The sequence below is a fragment of the Micropterus dolomieu genome, linkage group LG18, assembly GCF_021292245.1.
Source record: "Micropterus dolomieu isolate WLL.071019.BEF.003 ecotype Adirondacks linkage group LG18, ASM2129224v1, whole genome shotgun sequence".
NCBI classification, from domain to species: Eukaryota; Metazoa; Chordata; class Actinopteri; order Centrarchiformes; family Centrarchidae; genus Micropterus; species Micropterus dolomieu.
The window spans coordinates 23,834,924-23,856,501 of NC_060167.1; the positions used below are offsets into that span (position 1 = coordinate 23,834,924).

The following is a 21,578-nucleotide window of genomic DNA, read 5'->3' on the forward strand; positions in this document are numbered from 1 at the left end:
TAACTAGCCTTAATGATGTGGACATAAGCCTATTATAATACTATTATTATGAGTTAAAAATAATATGACAGTAAAATAAATATGTTTTCTCATATTGTTTGAGCAACAGCTCAGTAAGGTATTGTTTCATTAGCTGAAGTAGACCATTTGATAAGTGTGTGTTCCTTTGGTGGGGTGAGAAATAACAGACAAACCTCACAATCAAAAACTCATTCTAAAACCACTGTCTCACTGGCATATATCTTCCTGGCCCCAGAGTTATCAGGCCGCTTCACTGCAAGAGCTCCGGCGCTAAAGGATACAATGCCTTGCTCAAGGACTCTTGAGCAGACTGGATGATTACCAACACTGGAGCATCAAGAAAGGTCTTCAAATTATACCCATGGTCTTCCTTGTCACAGCTCCACCTTGTCTTATTTACAGCTGGTCTTATTTAGAAGGCAAATTTAATGCAAACACCCCATGCAGCATGTGCAGGAGCAGCAACGTATTTGTATTCCCATTTACAATTAATAATGAAGATATCTCAAAGGAATGGTTGTTCTGCAGACACTTAGCTAAACTGTAGCCTATTGTAAAGTTGTATTGTATAGCCTATATGACACTGATATTGTCGCCCATTTAGAGAATCCCTGAAAACCCCTGAATCACAACTCTATTTTAAAATGTATTCATTGGATGTCTGCTCATTTCTTTCTTGTCATTTTGTTTGCAGTTTGAGTAGCATTTTGTGTATGAAAAATGTTACATAAATAGGCTACATTTTCTTATGATTATTGTTATTAATATTACTGTAAGTATTTTACAGTTTAATCAAGCACTTAAAATAATCTTTTAATTTAACCTAACCTAATAAGAGCAGTGATCAACCAAACTCTGGCATCACTGCATTGTCAGTCTCAGGGGAATCAGTTACTGCTCTGTCACTGGACTGTCAGAAACCTGAGTTGATCAGGATGTCTGCTTGCTTTCTCACTTGCAGGGCGAGTATCGCTTGTTCTCGGGAATTTTTTTGGTCGGTAGTATATGCTAGGGCACCTCGCGCACCACCCCGCGCACCCTCACAGACATAAACGTACCAGGTAGGGGTAATGCAATACCTAAGGTCATTGGTGTATAAAATCACGTGACCCAGCTCTTCCACTCCCACGACACCTTTCTGTTCACTCCGCCTCTGTCTGTCCACACCGGGCGGTGACGCAGCGGCAGCAGCAAGTGTCAGGTGTCTCAAAGTTTCACTAAAAAGAGTGACTCGACGGAAGTTCGACAGGTAAGACAAAACTTAAAAGCAAGGATGTGAAAACATGGATAAATTTAACTTGAAGTATTGCAAAAATATCCTTATAAGCTTGTGAGTGTTTAGATTTGGGCGTAGATTTTTGTAATAACGCACGTGCGCATGCATGTAACTACTCGGTCTTGCCCTCAAAGAATTCGTTGTCTTTCGAGATAATCGATGGCAAACCAGTCCAGCTGCTGAGTCTGCGTAGGGTTAGGTTGCCACTTTATACACCCTACTCCTTAGTCTAAATACAACTTACATTTAACGAAATGATATTACAGTATTAAGTAGGCTATATTTAGGCCTCCTCTACGTAGCTGGAGTCTGGCTTTTTACAAATGTCACGTTCTCTATCTCATTGTGTTATACACATGAAATTAAAGTTCTTCAGATAACATGTTGGTCTCTGATCAGGGCTGTTAATCTTCAACACAAATCATGTCTGTTTTTTTTTACATTGCCTCAGTGCAGATTCTTCAGTTCAAACTCAGTTATTTCCATATAAACAACATCTTTTGTGCAGTGTTTTTTAATAATAATTGCGTCTTGGGTCAGTCATGTGTTAAACAATGCGAGCTCCTCCTTATCATGAGTCATACTGTATCTGACTGTGTTGTGGTTACTTGTTGTTAAGGAGAATGTGGCTTGAAGTGAGGGTTAAAGGTCAGTATCCACCTTGGCCTGATAACATGTGATGGAGATGAAGCTAAATGCTGGTGATCAGATTATCAGATTTAAAAATCTCATATATCAGATACCCCACAATGGTTCCAAGGCTCCACTTGCAGTGCATCTCACCCCCTGCTGAAACAGGACCACCTCTCTAAAAGCTTTGCATCACATTGCCTTTGACACTTCTGATTCATAATGATTTAAGTCAATGTTCTTTCTCCCAAAGCTTGAGTTCAGAGAAGTAACACATAACATATGTAATAGCCTATCATGCCAGTGTGGCAATTTATAAAAGATTACATTTACAGTTTGTCATGCAAAAAAAAATTATGTGATAGTCACCTGTAGAATACTCGTAGTTTCCTTTCTGTATCTATTGTTTTTATTTCCCTATAAGAAGAATAAAAAATTCCATTAACAAAGGTCAATGAAATCAATTACGGGTAAATGCAAATCTATGATTATGTTTTGTAGTTGCACGTGATTTATAGGAACAGAAATGTGTTACTTACAAATAGTGGTTTGTACAGTTTAATTTGGATTTGAATAGTGACCTCATCTGTGAGGATGTTCTGCAGAGTTAAATGGCCATATTAATTTCTTTATTCTCAGGCCTGCAAACCAGGTAACACGGAAGAAGGTCAGAATGTAAATCATCAGAATTGTTTCCACATACAGGAAGAGCACGCTATGACCCCACCCTGTTCTTTATTTAAATGAGCAACATTTCCTGCTGTGTATTGATTTTCAGATGACACCTCTGTTTAGATCTGCTATTCTCATTTGTGCACTTACAGTGAGAAAAACTTGAGTTTGATTCTCAATCCTAGTCGAGTTCATATGTTCTCCCTGTATCCTTGAGTTGCTCTTGCTTTCTTCAGCCGTTTAAGGATATGCAAAAGAGGTGGATTGGCAACTCTAAGCCCGGTCCACCTGAGTCTGTCAGTCTGTCAAGGGTGTGTCTTTACCTTTTCATCCAGTGCATGCTGGAATAAGCTCCAGCCCCCCGATATCCTGCAAAAGGACTAAGTTAACTAATGTGGAGCATCTTTTCGTCATGGCCACCAAGTTACAATATTGTGTGCTTAACCCAGGTACCCCTTCAGTAGTAACTGTACACAGCACGACACACAAGTATCATTCATATCATTGTGTTGTGTCTAACTTGGCTTTTTGTTGATCTTTGCCTCTGCCTATTTAGAAACACAAACAATAGCCTGACAATAAATGAAAGTAATTACATATAATTATATACAATTACATATTGTGAAAGGATCAATGTGTAATTCCTGGCCACATGCTCCAAACAAATTGGGGGCATCATTTCACCTCCTCCCCCCTCTGTCTCAAGTTTACAAGACAACAATTTGCTTTTAGTCGAGCAAGAGTGCTGTGCTTGTGTATAAAACATGGCGTCAGAGCTGTTACTACTTCACGTTCTGTTAATAATGTTGGTTCATTTTTGAATGTTTTAAACTATAATTCTGGCCACATTTTACACATTTCCCCCTTTAGTGTGTAATATATGAAATGTTGTGGTAATACATGTTGTAGTCATCTAAATTGGGGATTCTGTCGATAATATAGACAGAAGTGCAGAGTGTTTAAAATCAGGGCTATGTTGAAATTCACTTTAGTTCAAAGTCCTCCAACTGCTTGTCACTGGTATCGCTTTGCATCTGAGTGGTGACGTAATAGCTGCACCTTAGTGAAAAGGCTCCAACTGTAAGATAAATGATTATTGAGTCTGTCAGCTGTGCACAGTGGTGATTTAAACACATGGTTATAACATACTGAGCGTCTGAGCACTATAAGAGGGATCCATGGCCTGACATTAGGAAATTGGCAGACACAGAATTTGTATAAGAGGCTCGTCATCCATCTGCAACACATACTTAAGTGTGGGTTTGTTCGAGTGAAGTTAAAGAAGTATTGTGTGTGTGTTACCTAGTGTGGTTTTTGAAGGTGCTTTTCTCTGATCCTCTGTGAATGTTGCCCATGTCGAGATACCCTCTCATCATGATGATGATGATGATGATGTTTGCACTCTCAGGCTAGCCACTTGTAGTTTGCATTTCTGTCTGGCAATCAAGTGCAAGAGATAGAGTGCAAGTCTGAACGTGTTAACTTGTTTATTTGCATGCCTACCTGTATGAGCACTTTTAAAGTATGTGCAGGCACTCTGATATGTATGTCACGTAGCGGGGGTGCGACAAGAGGTAAACTGATGGAGAGCATATGGCAAATCAGTGATCTCACACAGCAGTAGTTTTTCCTTGTTTATTCATTTAAAACAGGCTTGTTTGGGAAATGATTTAGAAGCGAAGTTTTAATAAGTCTAACACTGAACTTGGCTAATGGTAATTGCATTTGTATTTCAGGTATTCAGATAGCTGCCAGAGATGGAAAGTGGTCCCTTCAATCGACGGTCCTGGGTGACACAGTCTGTGCGAGTCACTGCGAAGGAGCTGTCACTGAGTGGCCGAGGGAGAAACAATGCCATTGCTGAGCGCTTCTCCAAGTGAGTAACACCTGGTTTTCAGTAATGTTTGCTGTTAATTTACACTTATTTACACGTATCTGTAATACAAAAAATGAATGCTAAATACATTTCTAGATAATGCTGTCGTGGATGGCCCACATGACAACCTCTTGCTCTTAATGACATTTGCTCTTCCATCAGTGTTTTATCAATGTTATGTTGAAAATACAAAATTTATGAGTTCTTCTTAGGGATATACTGAGGTACACTGATGTACTGAAAATTACCGCAAATAAACACCTTAAAATTATGTTTTATTATTTTGTATTACAGAGAGTTTGTTTACAATACATAAAAATACTCAGTTCATCTAAAAACTTTTTTACCCTAAAAATGTAATATCGCAGTGATATTTAAATAAGCTGAAAGGTAGAATAAAATCTCACTAAAATCAAAAAACACCTTGCAAGATTCTTGGTCACCAGAGGTCAGTGTTGTGTCTGTCTCTCTCAGGTATCAGAGAGCTGCAGAGGAGTCAAGTGCAGAGAAGAAAAAAGGAGTAAGTATTTCTGTAAAGCTTCCCATACAGGATGCTGGAGACGTTTCTTGGGGTTTATGAAAGAGTAGTGTACAGCTGTTACTGAATCTGATACACAGAAACACTTCACTAGATAATAAATTGTTATTCACAATCTTAAATCTATGATACATCTTGTTTACAGCATATTGACAAGCCCCTTTCCTAGCAAACTACATGATTAAATGAGGTGTGTGTCTTTGCTGCATGTCTTGCTTCATTTACTCTGTAGCTGCTGCTGTAGCTGGTGCTAAACTAATTATGGCGTGTTGAGATGAGGAGTACACACACACACACACACTCACCATGCCAACACACACTGTCTGGGCCAAATGGCTTGTCTTAACTGACTTCTCATTGGCCACTTGTTGCGATGGGCAGGCTATCAAACCCATAATCCTACTACAGAGTAATCCCCTTGCAATGCTCTCTGTGGCTCCAACTGTAGGTTAGCTGCTTTGTCAGTGTGAAAGACTGATAAACAAAGCATAAACTGATCAGCTAATACCATGAGGAAATATAAGGTAATGTTGCTGTAGATGTAGTGATTGTTGTATGTGTGTGAGAGAGCCAGCTGCTTTAAAAGCTTGTTAGCTTCTGTGGTCTTTGTTTAATCTGGCTGGTAAATTTTTGTCCACAAGTTTAATTTACTTTTTAGTGTGATCCATCATAGTTTGTAATCATTTTCAGAAACCACTAGTATGTGTGGATATGAGCTGATGTCACTATGACAGGGATACAGAAGTCTAGTTAAGGTATTTGAGGATAACACTAGTGTCCTGATGTGTCAGAGGCAAGTTTGAATGAGCGGCATAAATAACCATCTGTCTTGTCTGTTTGTCTGCCTGTGTGTGTGTGAGGCGGAGTTGGGGGAAGGGGGGACTTTTCTAACACAACAATGAAATAATTAGTCCATTAGATAAATGACAGAAAAGTCTTAAAAATATCAAAACATTTTTGGTTACAGCTTCTCAAATGTGAAGATTTTCTGCATTTGATGTAATTGAAAGCTGATTATTATTTTGAGTTTTGGGACATCACTTTGGGCTCTGCTAACTTGCAAAGGGCATCTGTGATTATTTTGTCCGTAAGATTTGCTGATAAATGGAAAATAATTGTGATAAGTATCAGAGAAATCTGTTCTGTCCACATCGTTCACTCCTATTTTAATTTTTTGTAGTAAATTAGTGTTAGGACCAGTTAACACCATAGACGTTTTGTGAGCTGGCAGCAAATTGGGGAGATATTTTCTTTCATGGTGCATGCTCCTCCAATGTTGAAATCTGCAAACAGGCTTGATGGTCTCAAAATTTGCCCTCATGGTATCAGCTGGTCTCCGGGCTTGTTGGACTTGGAGAGTGGAACCAATAACTGTGGTCAGTCTTCCAGTCAGCTATCGCTGCATATTCAACCACTGATCAAAAACCACAAGATGGGTTCGGTACAGTGGTCTGTCTGTCCAGAATCTGGTTAGTTTGGAGTCCTCAGTAAGGAATATGTTGGGAAAGTCAAAGCATCCTTATGCATGAGTGATTTGTAGTGAACCATTCACAGTGTGTATAACGTTTCTTCTTTAACACATCCGTCAATCGAGTCTTTCTGCATACAGTTCAATTAGTTTTAAATTGTGTTGAACAAAGAGACACCCAATGTCGGTCCATTTATACGTAACATTTTTGGCAAATATTTTTGAAGTTCTCCAATCAATGGCAAATGTTTTGCTTGATGTTGTGTGGAGTGTCTCTTCTGACGCTGCACTTCAGGACTGGACTCAAGTCCAGATCTGACTGAACGTCTGTCATTACAGCGTGTTTCTTTTGTGGAGCAACCTCTCAGAGTATCTGAGTTGTGAGTAGTGTTTAAAGATCTGTATAAAATTCATCTGCGACTCATTCCTGATTTCACGTGACGATTTTTTTAATAGCACCATATTGTCTTGTATTCCATATTTTGTGTCATTTCTTTGCCTTATCTAAAATACTTAATTCATTCTATGAAGATAAGTGCTACCAATTTTTAGTACTGTTATGTTCAGATGTCATTTGTGAGTGGAAAAATTTAACCCGTCACAATGAGCAAAGAGTTAACTTTTCCCTGAATGTATCATTTCCTGCTCTGGTTGGTTTCCTGGGTTTTCTCTCTCTCTCTCTCTCTCTCTCTCTCTCCATTCACTTTCCTGGTGTTAAAGGGGTTGGGCTAGCTGTTACTAGCAGATTTTGCCTAGCTGTTAACATCTGGGAGAGCTCTGCCTCTCACTGTCTCTCAGCACACTGACCTGTAGAGAAGGACCAACCAAAGGACCCTCATTTTCCTTGCTGTCTGGTTGTGCTTACACCTCGTTTAGCCACTCCAACGCATTCAAAGAGGTTTCTTTTTTATTTCTTTTGGCTTAAAAAGCAGGAACAATCTTGTCACTGTCCAGCTCATTCTGTTCACCCCGGACTTGCCTCACAAAGACAGTAATTGTGTGATTTTTGTCCCTTTTGTTCAATCCTTTTATTCTTATGTTCTTATTTCTTTCCTCTTTCCTTTTTTTTTTGTCTTTGTGTCTCTGTGCATGTTCATTGAACTTATTTGTAGATGTACCAGATTCATATGATGTACTAATACGCTAAGGCAGCTATGTCTTTTGGGGACTAATTTTGTGTTTTTGTTAGTTTGTCACCCATAATCATCTCTAAAGTTTTAAAATAAAATTTATCAATTTGTTTTTTGAGGAATTGACCTGACATCATCTGAGAAGCTTTGCTTATAAAAGCTCACATTGTTTTCCAAGATTTGTTTGCTTAGTTTGATTAGTTTACTTATGATTTTTTTTTTGACATGTCCACATCCTCTTTGTTCAACTTGTCGTTCCTCTTTTATGATTAAGGAAGTCCCGCGTCACACAGCTGTAGTGAGCCGCCTGTTGTTCAGTTATTCTGTTTGCTGCTCAACATGTTTTGTTGACATGAATGGCTAAGTGGTGAACAGAGCCCTCCTCAGTGTTTTTTGGGAAAGGTAAAGTTGTCGTGTGGAAAGGAATGCAGCTGAAAAAACCTGCCTGCATGCTCAACCCTACTATGTTCATCTTGGGCCAATCGTTGCCTTTAGCAGCCGCAGCAAAACATCTATTTCCTGGACCAACTTTGAACAGCTGTTCACCTCATCTGTCGGTCAAGCCAAGTTCAGATCCCGGCATTTCCTTTTATTCTATCATTGCTGGATTGGGGTTTAAGCTGTATATTTAGTATTGTATAGGCTTTGTTGCTAAATGGAAATACTTTTATAATATAGCTAGTACAGTTTACAAACTTTATATTGTTTTTTCAGTTTGGCATGCTCACAATTTAACTGCTTTTAATCTCTTCCCCACAGGCATCTGAGAGTGCGGCACCCTCCCTGCGGTCAGCCAACCTGAGTGCTCTGAAGAAGCGCTGGGAGCAGGTAGGGAGCGTTGGTCAGGACAAGCCTTCTTCTGTCCCACCGCCTAGCCAGTCCAGCTCTCACTGCAAGCCTCCGGCTCTGTCCAGGGCTGCTTCTGTCACTGAGCACTGTCCACCATTAAAGAGCCCCGGCCTACAGACTGCTCAGGTAGGTCAACTTGCAGCCAGTCGTGTCCAGAAGCCCTCAGCAGCTCCAGAAGCACCCAAAGGTGACGAACACAGAGGGATGGACAGGGATGTGCAGACACATGAGCAAGTTCCAACCAGCCCCTGTGCCTCTTATGAAAAACCCCGAGTGCCACTGAACAACCTGAAGATGAAGTTTGAGAAGGGAGAGGACACCAAGGTAATTATAGACTTGATATTTGAAACACAGATGAACACTTCAGCAAGCACTGAAAACCCCTCAATACATTAATAATTACATTATTTAAAGGTGGGTATACAATTCTGCATACATAAAATACAATTAAATTGAGCGAACAACAACACAGCAAGTAATGTTAGCTAAGTTATGGGTTGGCAATCTCACTACAGTTGCTGCTGCAAAGCTAACATGAAGCTAACATGCAGAGAGGATGAGACAGTCGCAGAGCCAGCAAACCAGCTCCAGACAGCGATACTCACAACTCTCCCGCTGCTATAGCTAACACCACAACAGAATGCCTTTGCAAACTGTAAAGTGAACTGAAAGTAAGCTGAATGTCCGTGGGCAAGTAATTTAACATTACATGGCACACAAATCATGACTGGAGTGGCTGAAATCGTGTCGGTCCATGTACAGAGCCAATGCTATTTACAAGCACCAGATTTTTTTTCCAGCTAGTGAACCGTGAGGAGATATTTGCTGAATCTGACAAAAAGTGATGCGTATTGGATTAGAATCGCTTACCCTAACTTAAGAACCTGCAAACCTGGCACAAGAATTCTCAGTTTATGCATACATTCAACACTGATCGAGATCATATTTGTTTCATGAATGACTCATGAATAAGGTATTTTCTTCATTGACAGCTGTGACAGCTGTGCATAAATTGGCCATGTTTCTTAGGCACTAACCATGTAACAGTACTGATGTTGGTCTGCCCTGTAAAACATTCCTCTAGAGAAAAAAAGCAGATTGTTTTTCACATGTGGCGAGTTTTATGTTGCATAGCCTGAAGCTGCGTTTTGCGACCACAATTAATTTACATCTTTAAAGGAACTCTTAACCACTTGCAAGGCTTGTTGCATCGCCATACAAGGTTTGTCTAATTGTCCATTTTGTCCATCAAATCAAAAACGACTGATACTAAACTAAAGCATTATTATTTCTATTGTGAATCTGACTGTGTGATTAGTTTACACTGGAAAAAGATAAAAAGTCACCTGTGACTGACCATAATGATAGCTTTTCCATCCAGCAATACTACTGAACAGTTAAAGCCAAGCTCCTTTCTTTGACCCTGCTGTCTGTGCAGAAATACTCAGTGCTAGGGTAGTTATGTGTCTAAGATTTTCATGTCTTTTCATTCTCAGTTTCCCATGTAGTCTTGATCCACCTGGATTTTCTCCCCACCCTCTCTCTTCTTCCCTTCCACTCTCTCCGGGTGTGTCTCTCCTTCTGAGCCCAAAACAACAAGCCCTCCACTCTTCACCTTCCATAGCTGAGGAATGCAGAGACATTCCTGACCTAGGGGCTGTTTCATTCTTCAGAGAATCACCTCCAAGAAGCAACTGTCTTTATCTTGCTTGCCATTAGCCACAATGTGTATTCTGGAGAACAGTCCTGGGCTTCAGTTTGAGGTTTTAGTTCTCCAATTGTTGTTTTTTTTAATGTCATTGTTGTGGAAATCACAGTTCTTTGTGGGGCCTCACTAAATTTCAGAAACATGGACATGAGCGAATGTCTCAGAGACCATACTTAAATAGAGAATGAGCATATGTTTCATACTATTTTACTTTCACATCATATTCTTCAGGGAATACAAGTGCTGCAGATAATGCACCCTTGGCCCTGACTAAATGAAGTGTTGAATGTTTTATAATCCAGTTGGTGTTTGGGTTTACGTGGCTGAGGAAGATAGCAGCACAACAGGACTCCACAATCCCAGTAGGCTATTTTAATTGGTCCAAAACTGTTTTCCACTCATTGTGTGTAGGATAACTGCTGACAGAAACTGTCTTGGTAAGATGTTAGGGCACACACACACACACACACACACACACACACACTCACACTCACACTCACGCGCAAAGCTCATTCTTTTAGTAAAGTGCAGTGGAACAGTTTTAGTTCTCTGGACTGCAGGTCAAAGGCATGTTGGTGGCTGTAGTTACCTGGCATTTCTCTGTCTCAAGTGCAGTGTTGCTGAGATAGAGCCTGTGATTTATTGTTTGGAAGGAGACCTTATGAAACGGCGTCAAAGGCCTTCATGTGATGAGTAAAGGTAGAACATGGAGGCAGAATGTTAGTGTGTCCCTGAAGGCTTAATTTTAAAGCTGCACATCTGAAGAATTCTGGACAATACATGAAACGCTGATTCATTTTGGAAATTTGGGGGTTTAGCAATATTAAAATTCTTTTATGAGATTTTATGAATTTTATGAGAACAGAATCATTTCATACCTTCTGTTTTACACCGAGGACTCATGTTCTGGTCATGTTCCTCAACACAGTGCTGACGTGTGTGGGATGCTTTTACACCAGTCCTGATGACTTGTGATATCCATGTGTGATGCACACACGGGGAAATAGGACAGGCAGTGCCTCATGCCTCACATACAGGCTGTGAAACTTGTACGTTAACCTGGATACTCACAAGTCATTCGAATTTCCGACTTTCTCTCACCCTTTACAATAATTGACAGAGGCTAAAATAGTGGCCAATAGCATGAATCACACACAAACTGACCTTTACTTTTACAACATGTTGTTTCTGTAAAAATATGTTCTGTACATTGCTGGAAACTTACGTCATAAACGTAAATACTAGTACAGTAAAATTACATTTTATATGTAGGTCCAATTTACTGGGCAGTATGGTGGTCTTTAAAATGATATTTAAAGATTTTTCTCAATTGTCATTTCTCGTGTATAAATTCATTGCTAGAGCATGTTCACAAAAAAATGTCTTTAATTAGAATGTAAGATTTATATGAGGCTGTTTTTGTGACGCCCGCCCGCCCTGGCCCTGCATCTATCGTTTTTCCAGGCCACTTTAGATGAAACCAATGCCCACTCCCGTATGTCCCCATGGACAGGATATGACAACATTTGCTTGGAGCAATGAATTTGATGAATGTACTGTTTATCAGCGTGTTGAGTAATGGGAAAATTTATTTTTATTATTAAATTAATTTTCTTTTAAATTTTTGTTACTTCCTCCCCTCATAGATTTATAGTAATGTTTGATTAAAGGACAGGAAGGCAGTAAATTGATAATGTTGCAGATAAATAAATGTAATGATTAATATGGCAGAACAGAAAAAGTTTATAGCACTAGTTCTGTAAACTGGACCTCTGACTCTACCAAACATTTTTCTCTTACAGGGTGGCAGGACGACACTACGCAGCACTTCATCAGAGGACGCGGACCAACATGGCGGTAAAGACAAATACACACACGAATACACACAGCCCTTTGGAAAATTAACTGAGGTTTTGTACATATCAGTGTAGGTGGTGTACAGAAGCCCTGTGAGGTAACTGAGAGTGATTCATTTTTTAAGTCTGATCTTAATTGTTTTCTCTCCTGTTAATAACTTAAGAACAGGTAATAAAAAGGGTTTTCCAGGTGAAAAACATTTTGTTTTGTCTCGAAGTGTTTGTTGTTGTAATACTCATTTTGGCCACAAGATGCTGAAGTGCACCTCACGTGCTAAATACGACTGACAGCATTCATGTTTTTTTCCAGGTGAGTTTAAATTTGTCTATACACTCTTACCACAATGTACATACAGTATATTGTGTGCTAACAAGTTATGTAACATTGCTGTGTTTCCTTTGGCTAGAAATGTATTTTTAAATTGGCACTTCACCTGGAAGAAAAAATTAAAGCTAGCCAAAATAACATGTTTTCACCTGCCCAAAAGTTTTTTTTTTTACCTGTTTTCACAGATGAAATAAAGGAGCTTAATAAAAATATATCCTGGTAAAAGACCTAAACACCGGAGAGATATCAATTTAGATTTAGATTTAGTTAGAAAACAGATCACCGGAATTGTTTTTTCTCACTTGCCTCGTAGGACTTTTGTAGTGATACAATACACGCAATTAAATTAATTGTCACCTCCTAACCTCTAACCTTTAATCCCAAAACGACTTGTCTGATCTTAACCTTAAAACACACTTATTTTAAACCTTAGGGCTATGTACATATGTGGGTGGGCAGTGTTGTTTCAGGAAACACAGTTGTGTGTGCCACAAGTGGATCATGTTTAATACTTATTCTTATAATAACTGAAGACCAATCATTAGTTTCTTTAATGAAATGCATGAGTTTACTGCAGAATTGCCACAGTCAATGCTTTAAGTGTGATAATCTGTTCTGCTTTAGGCCTGTCTGTGTCTGACAGAGTGTTGGAGTCGACATCACTGAGGGAGAAGATGGCCAAGTTCCAGGCTGCCGTTTCTAAACAAAGCACCACTCGCTCTGTGAGTTCATGCAATAGGAGCTGAATTAAAAACATGTTGATAACATAGGACTCCAAAAAAAAAAATATATATTTTCAAAAAATCAGTGGAATGTAATTTTATAGTGAAACATTTTTTTTAAAAATACAGAGATTAAAACATTGCAATTACATTCTTCTAATTGTTGTTGATTATTATTTTGTCTGTAAATAATATTGAGTATCGTCTAGACCTGCTCTATATGAATAGTGCAATGAAGTAAGTCCAATAAGTAAATAGATAAGTGATCATATAGGGGGATTTAATTATGTACAAACTCACTGATCGTCACAGTATTTCCCAGATTACTGGAGTTTGCCCAACCGCAATAAAAAATAACAGTTAACACCTTTTAGACCTTTTATTAAAAATGGTCTGAATTGAGTAAAGTCTCATGCACTGGGTTTTTAAGATAACTGAGCTCTGATAAAATTTGTTAACAAGCCAAAAGTTAAGTTTTCTTTGCCTTTGTGTTTCTTCCAGGGTCTGGCCCCAGAGGTACCTGCACCAAAAGCATCTGCACCAGTAAATCAGGAACACATTCCTGCACCTGAGTGTAATGGTGGGCGCATACTCCAAGGACACATTTCCACCTTAATGTTATTAATACAGCATTACCTGTAATTTAAAGTGTGACATCGAACAGACGGGACTAATGTTAAGTGTGTCTGTTTCAGGGGAGAGCAGCGAGCAACTCAAAGCATCTAGGGTGAGTCAGTCATCACAACAAGCAGGAGACATGCATGAATTATCAAAAGAAAACCAATTTCAACCCTTGTTCATTATGGATATATGTGGCTATTGTGTGTTTAGAAGTTCTGCCCACCGGTGCAGGAGACGTGCATCGTGTGTCTAAAGACAGTGTACCCGCTGGAGAGACTGGTAGCTCTTCAGCATGTCTACCACAAGAGTTGCTTCCGCTGTGTTCACTGCAGCGCAAGGCTCAGGTTTGTCGCATATTTCCTGAATTTAGTAAAATTTTCCTTGTGTCTTTTGATGTAAGCAGTAACTGTACTTTAAATCTCCTCTATCGCTGACTGAACCACAAACGGAAATTTGCAGAATATTGTCTTTTCTACTCTCTATTTTTAGTCTTGCAAGCTTTGCCTCTCTGCACGGTAACGTCTACTGCAAGCCCCATTACAACCAGCTGTTTAAAGCTAAAGGCAACTACGATGAGGGCTTTGGCCATCGGCCTCACAAGGAGCTTTGGGAGCCTCGAGCTGATGGAGATGAAAGTGAGGAAGTGGTGAAGACAAAAGAAAAAGAGGGACCAGCATCTGTGACCCGTCGAGCTGAGAGTATCTCAGACAACCAGCCAACCCCAAATGGGGAAACATCCCCACAGGTTAAGGTTACAGACCTGAAAGTCTTAATGGAGACACGTGTGCAGACACATGCCAGCTCAGGTGAGAAGCTCCAGTCTACAGAGAAGCCAGCTGAGAAACGCCGGCTGAGGATCGCCTGGCCTCCCCCGACTGATGAGGGCCACTCTGGAACAGCAACACTTAGTCCAGTCACGGAGGGAACTGCTTCAGGCCGACCCTGGAGAGCCAAGTGGCCCCCAGAGGGAGATGTTTCACCATCCTTCCAGAGCTCAGATCGTGCTGAACTGAAGAGCCTGAGGAGGAGTTCTTCTCTAAAGGAGCGCATTCGGCCTTTTACAATCGCAGCTAAACCCACCCCGGCAACCAGTTCGGGACCCAGGGAGCCTCGTCGCCCTCTCAAATCCCTGCTGCAATGGAGGGCATCATTTGAGGAGCAAAACTCATCTGAAGAACCATCCAAGGAAAACAAGCCAGAGCTTGAGCAGGTGAAACAGCAGGAAAAGAAAGAGCCGGCGATCCCTCAAATACCAAGTGAAGATGCGGCAAATACCTGTGACACCATATCAGAGGAGGATGTGAAGACTGCGCCCAAGCGTCAGGAAGACAGAGACAGGCAAGCACAGAAAGGAAAGGCTGCAGCAGACGAGATGGCGGTAGAAGAGGGCTCCCTCAACATCTTGCAGTCCCCCTCTTCACCTTTACAGCCAAAACAGAACCGCGCCTCCCAGGATGTGGGTTTCTGGGAAGAGGACAAAGAAGGAAGTGATGCAGAGGAGCTGAGTGCAGAGGATATAATCAAGAGGAACCGCTACTATGAGGAGGAGGACTCCGACCATTAAGCACATCTTACTGTCACGTCCATCCACCATACAACAGTTCTGTTTTCTAAGTTTATTGGTAGATAACAAATATAGCTTTGCTAGATTTTATAATGTTACAGAAGTGATGTGTAATATGTATGTGTTGGTGCATATATATTGCAAAAACTGCCTTTAATTGTTAAAGTACAAATGATGATTTTTTTTTTTTTTTTTTTACATTTTAATGATTTACTGTAAAAATATATTTTACAATTTTTATATGACTCCTGATTACACTGGAAGGTGGGCCTCTATTAAATTAGTCATTGCATCTCTGGACCTCCTCCCTTGACAATATCAGTGGCGTATATTTGCAGGTGATGTGTCCAAAAACCATTATACTTTTATGTGGCACTTTAAGTGCTTTTTAATGACAGTCACTCTTCTACATAAAGCAGATACCAAAAAGCATACTCAAGTACAGATGAAGACATTATCAGTGTCGGTGCTCCAACGTGTCCAGCGGCCTCTCTGCTTTATCTCCTCTCATTGACAATATGCAGTTTACTGCTTTGATTGTTATTTAGCCTTTACCTTCTCCCACCACCTGAGCAGTCATAAGTAACTAAAGATCGTTACATATCATTACAGATGAGTCAGTAAACCTTAATAACATTATCCTGGCTTGGTAAAAATACACGTAGAGCTATACAGAAAGGGAAATTGCAAAGTGAGTATCTTAAGCATATGTGTAGCTGTGTAAAGGAGGCTTCATATATTATGTGATGGGGGTCAGAACTTCTCTGCTATGGCTCTGTCTGAGTCCAATTGCATTTATTTCAACCTGGCCCATATCTTTTCCTGAACTGTTCTTATCACAATAAAAGGAAAAAATATAATGAATCAAGGTTTCTGCTGATAGCTATCCTTTCAAAATAATAGCACAGTATACAGTACATCATCTCTTTGGGCCTTCTGGATTTGTGTGTAACATTTTCAAATGTGATTCAGTTTATTTGGTATGTAAACACTTTGTATGTGAAAATGTGCCACAGAATATATGTTTGCACTGCAGATTATTTTCTAATAATTTGTATAATGACACATTGGGCTGTTGTTGAATCATAATTAAATATCAATGATGAAATCCAGAGTCCGTACAAAGCTGACACTGCCTTTTTCATGATACATCTTACTGAAACACTAGCTGTTTGACTTACTGTGCCTTTGTTTTCTATCTTTGGTAAAGAACAAACATTTTAAATATCATGCACACTGAGGTAAACAAAACAGGGTCATGGTCCATCTGGAAAAATGGAACTACCAGCTTCCGGATGAGTGCACTTTTTCGCAGGAGATCATCGTTTCAAATTAATTTCCTCACTTGCAGGCTATAGTCAGATTATTATCTTACTTAATGTATGTCTTTATACCAGCATCATTTCATGCTGGCAGGGGCATTCATTTCCATTTGAGAAGAGACAGCCATGATAACAGTTAAGCCAAGGTCACTTTTAACTGGATGACTGATATCTCCTTTACAGAATTTGGTTAAATAGACTTTTCAGATTTTACAATATTGATGCTCACATAGTCAGCACGATGTTATGCAGTTCTCACTTTTGAGTTATAAGCACCACTCTTGTAAGTACTTAATTTATTTACATATGTATTATTAATGTACATGTACACCCGAGACATTGACACAAAATGTCCAACTTCAATAAGCCCTAATTTATGCCATAATTTATATACTTCTCAGAACAGCTTCTTCAATTCATCACCTGCTATAAGATTTGTTTTTTTCATAATTTTACCCCGGTACTACAACACACAACTATATTCATTCTACACAATTTCTGGATTGAAATATTGGTTTTCATTTTAAAAAACTTAAAAAAAAAAGATGATCTAATTTGCATTTTAAGTCAACACACAGCAATAAATGTTATCATGAAACTTCACACAACAGAAAAGAGCGAAAGCAGTCATTGGTGCAGTAAATATAAATATTCTTTATATTTTAAAATTATTTTTGGCCTGATTCAACTTCATTCATGATTTATTACACAAAAGACAAAGTAGGGCTGAATAGTAACACTGTGTGGCAGAACACCATTATTAGCTCTCGTGAACTAAGATGATGAATCACCAAAACTAGACAATGATTGTGAAAAATGACACGAGTACACCCTGTCTACAGTACAGGCTGATATTAGCAGCACATGAGCATCACATGAACACCAGAGTCTTTACATTTTCTTGCTGACCATGGAGACACCTCATGGATGCAATTCTTCCTTATTCAAATGAATATCCTGGCAGGATATGGAGTCCACTTCATGGATCCAATGAGGTGTTTTCAGATCCTTTCTGTGACTTACAGACATGTGGCATCTTTGGAGGGAGGTTTTCAGTGTGAATGTGGTTCCACTAACTTCAGAGTCAGCATAAACTAAAAACCTACACCTGGGTCCTACTACCAGGTGTATCAGGGTCCAGACTGGACCAATTCACACAGGCACTTTGCTCAGGTCAAACATTTTAAAAGCACTCTGGTTGTAAAACTTCAACAACGTCAATGAAGTTATGTTTATAACAAATAAAAAATGGAAAAAATAATACACAGAAATACAGGTAAAATGAAAACCCTTCTAAATTACAGCCTATTCTTATATTTTTTTATTAATATATCTCAACATGTAGCACAGACATCTGCAGAGAGGCCTGTTATAAGTGTAGTTTGAATTGATACTAGAAGCAGCACCTTTATTTGGTAAATGGTAGGTGTTGTGTGTAAAAAGAACTACATCTTTACCATTGTAAAGAGTCGGGGGAAACAGTCAAAGTTTTCTTAACTTTTAAAAAGATCGATTCCTTAGGAAAACAATAACCCAGTTTGTGACCCAAAAAATAAAAAATATAATAAAAAATGTGTTACAGGTTTGTGGAAATCACTGGTTGATTTCAACTCACAGCAAAATCACAAAAACCCATAGAAAAGACAAGGTATTTTATTTGGATTGTCAAATATACCTGAGAGCAGCATATATATCTGTTACAGTATGGCTTCACTTTCAACATTCAGATCTTTAGCAAAATATTCAAATGTTGCACTAACAACATATTTACAGCTATACCATGTTTAGTCCTCAATTATTCTTGCCCTGACAGAGTTTAAGACGCAAGAGAATTGCTCCTCACAGGTTTCCCTTTTTGAGACATTTGGTATCCATTTCATCCAAAATGCCTCGCAGAAAATATCAATATCACGACTCATATCATGAAAATGTGTATTTTCTTCTGTGAAGGCTAAACTGGGTTTGGTTTGCGAGTTACTTTTGTTAACTTAAATATAGAGATCAGTAATCTTCTTGGTTTCTGTGTGTGTGTGTGTAAGGCAAACTGTAAGATTCATGATTGAAGAACGTGTGTAGGTACACGTTGACACCAAATGTATGAAAAACACATTCAAAGCAATATGCTGATATGTCAACACTCATACAGTCACCTCGGTAATTGTTGGTCTAAATATGTTTGGGGTTCTTCCTCTAACATGATTTTGGTTTTACTGTCACAAATGTTTATCCCTAAATTGTTGGCGTGATTAAGACAGTACATCGTCTACAATTTGGTTAAAACTATACCTGATTTAAAAAACGACTACAGCTAGTCATGATATAAAAACATGATTTGGATTTTTTGCTTTTAAAACTGCTTACTCCATTTTAACAGTTATAGGTCGTAATGATGGTTTGGATTTAATTTCAATAAATTGTTATTACATTTAATTATCCCATAATTCCTACTTCATGCGGTTTGCACGGCTGCCAGAAAATATGCCATAATGACTCCCATGTCTGAACAAGCACAAACACTCGTACAGAACCACAGCCATAAAGCAGCTACTTATACTCACGGTTAATTCAGTGCACTACTCTTCTTTTTTTTTTGGAAGACTTTATGAGCATTATTTAGACTATCACTCTCACCACTGAGTGTCAGTAACGCACCACCAACAGGGAGAAGAACAGCAGACCTCCGGTAACAAGGACAATATGACTGCAGGCTGTGAGAGTGGCGCTGTTGAAATTTATTATTGCTGATAAGAGGGTCCACTTGTTAGCTGGGCTCTAATTGGATTTTTACATTCATTATTCTGGTGAGACCCTTTTTTGGCATGTTATTTTATTAACTTTACTTTGTGTGATGGCATTGTCAAAAATAGTGCTTTACCCTTACAAACCCATGGTTTAACAGTTTCCTGTAAAACATTTTCATTATGAAGCACTTCTCTGAGGCACGCATGTAACATTAACCTGCATTATTTTGATCACTCTTACTGAAAAACTTTCTGCCAGAATGTTTGATCATTCTTACAGCATGAGGGAGCCACGGTCAGTGACTTTTCAAGTAACATCTTGGAGGTACTATGTATTTTCGGATCTCCAAAATGTACCGGAGCTCCATCATTCATCCTTACTCTGATTTCACCACTTGGTTTTCATTTCCTCCACTCTGCTCAGCCGCTGAGGGGGTGCAGGTCCACTCTGACCTTCTCCCCAGTGCTCATCATGCCAATCGTGGGGTACAAGCCTCCTACAGGTAAGGCCACTTCCCTCCGGCCCACCACCTTTCCATTTCTGGTGAAGAACACCTATTCAAACACAAGGCGACAGCAAAGAAAATCATGCAACAATATGCATTGAAGGTTTAAGAGTCCCTGGTTTTATATTCTTGGACTTTGACAGCATCTCACCGTGACCTTTCTCCCCTCCATATCTTCTCGCTCATCTTCCTCATCGTCATTGCTTGCATACAAGTCATTCTGAACCTCACTGGCCTTGGGAGGCACATCGAAGTCCCAGTCATCCACTTCATCTGAAAGAACCCAGAAAGACAATTAGAGACTGAACATGATGAGGCACAGTGCTTTTGGAAACAATTTAATGATGTTCACTTCCACCATCAAGGCTGTAGTCGCGTGGAAACATGATCCCACAGCCCATAATGTCGCCTTCAAAGCAGCGTGGTCCAAAGGCATCCCCGACCCCACTGCCCTGGAACAACTTGCCATCATCTACGAAGAACAACAGCGGATCAGTGCTTTGCGTCACATACATGCAAGACAGAGATGCAACTTTCAAAACACAAAACAACGTCTGCCATTGCTCTTTTTGTTTGGTTGAGCAGTGTGACGTCACATTTGCCCGTTCATTTTCTGAACCACTGGTCCTGTTCAACCGACACACACTGTACAGACAGACAAATTAGTTCCCACTCAGTCCTACAGGCAATTTAGCATTTCCAGTTCACCTGACCTACGTGACTTGGACTGCTGGAGGAAACCAGAGCAACCAGAGGAAACCCACGCAGACAAAGAGGAAGTACATGCATCAAATATTAACTCGGAAAAATAATACATGTAAGTTTAGTGGAAACAGTTTTCAGCATTGCCCTGTTCTGGCTAGTGGAAGCCAAAGAACGCAACACAGACATCAATAACAACCCTTTAAATATTTGATTATTATTGACATGGCTATCAATAATAATAAAATATTGACAGAGCTGTACTTTCTAACATTGCCAGATGCATGTGACAGTTTGGTGGCATTAACAATGTAACTGTTGGTGACACAATGAATGTGTGCGCTACAAAATATACAACTGAACAGAAGACACTGGTACTGCCCATAATGATGAATGGTACTGATACAGATCATCAAGCACCAACCACAACACACCTGCATGATAGGCTATGGACCCTCTGCTCCAACCTGGATGTCTGTTTTTGGGGTAGTCCTGTGAAACAAAAGAGAAAGTGATTTGTGATTCACCATTTCAGAATCAGCATTATTGGCCAAGTCTGCATACACATTCACAGAATCTGATTCCGGTTTAAGTTGCTCTCGATGTACTTCCAAGAGCAATTTACAAGGAAGACAGATTGAAATAGACTTACAGCTAAAAACGTGACAACTAAGTTGAAACAAGATTATGTACACACAAGTAGGTTTAAAACAGTGGGCTAATTCTAGGCGGTCTAAGTAACCATTTCAGCCACTGTAAGCAGAGCACTGATGTGATGATGGGCACAGAAGTTAAGGAAACTAAGTGATGGAAGGAGGAGGCATGAGAAGACTGAAGGAATACCACAGAATTAAAGAGATACGGTGTTGGTAATGACTGGTGTGTAGAAAACCTAAGACTTTTTCTCCCCGAAGGAACAGGAGAGAAAAGGAATGCACCATAAACAATTGCTCCTTTATCCAGTTTAAGCAACCATTGAGCAACTAGTAACTGTTAAGCATGTGTTACCCAGAGACAGAGAGAGAGACACCTTTGTTTTGATTTTCTT

At 39.5% G+C, this 21,578-nt stretch overlaps 2 protein-coding genes across 3 annotated transcripts in view; one reads left to right on the top strand and one right to left on the bottom strand.

The window, feature by feature from the left end:
* The first annotated feature begins 1,151 nt into the window (after window positions 1–1,151).
* Window positions 1,152–16,373, top strand: LOC123956803 (LIM domain and actin-binding protein 1-like). 2 transcript variants are annotated; one of them, XM_046029238.1, is made up of 10 exons: window positions 1,152–1,270; window positions 4,336–4,475; window positions 4,950–4,995; window positions 8,371–8,784; window positions 11,971–12,025; window positions 12,977–13,074; window positions 13,576–13,654; window positions 13,770–13,801; window positions 13,906–14,039; window positions 14,185–16,373. In XM_046029238.1, exons 2-10 carry the CDS (start codon window positions 4,357–4,359, stop codon window positions 15,257–15,259), a joined length of 2,052 nt encoding a protein of 683 aa, XP_045885194.1. In that variant the 5' UTR covers window positions 1,152–1,270; window positions 4,336–4,356; the 3' UTR covers window positions 15,260–16,373. The 2 variants fall into 2 exon arrangements, with proteins under 2 accessions (XP_045885194.1, XP_045885195.1); XM_046029239.1 differs by lacking the exons at window positions 1,152–1,270; window positions 4,336–4,475; window positions 4,950–4,995 and adding an exon at window positions 7,249–7,379.
* Window positions 16,374–17,215: 842 nt separating this feature from the next.
* The window catches only part of LOC123986890 (SPRY domain-containing protein 3-like), a 12,121-nt gene continuing 7,758 nt past the window's right edge, over window positions 17,216–21,578 (bottom strand). Inside the window, exons 6-8 of the mRNA XM_046075307.1 lie at window positions 20,187–20,300; window positions 19,980–20,101; window positions 17,216–19,877 (exon numbers count right to left, since the gene is read on the bottom strand). Coding sequence (XP_045931263.1) covers window positions 19,743–19,877; window positions 19,980–20,101; window positions 20,187–20,300 — 371 coding nt within the window. The 3' untranslated portion in view covers window positions 17,216–19,742. The remainder of the gene's footprint in view (window positions 19,878–19,979; window positions 20,102–20,186; window positions 20,301–21,578) is intronic.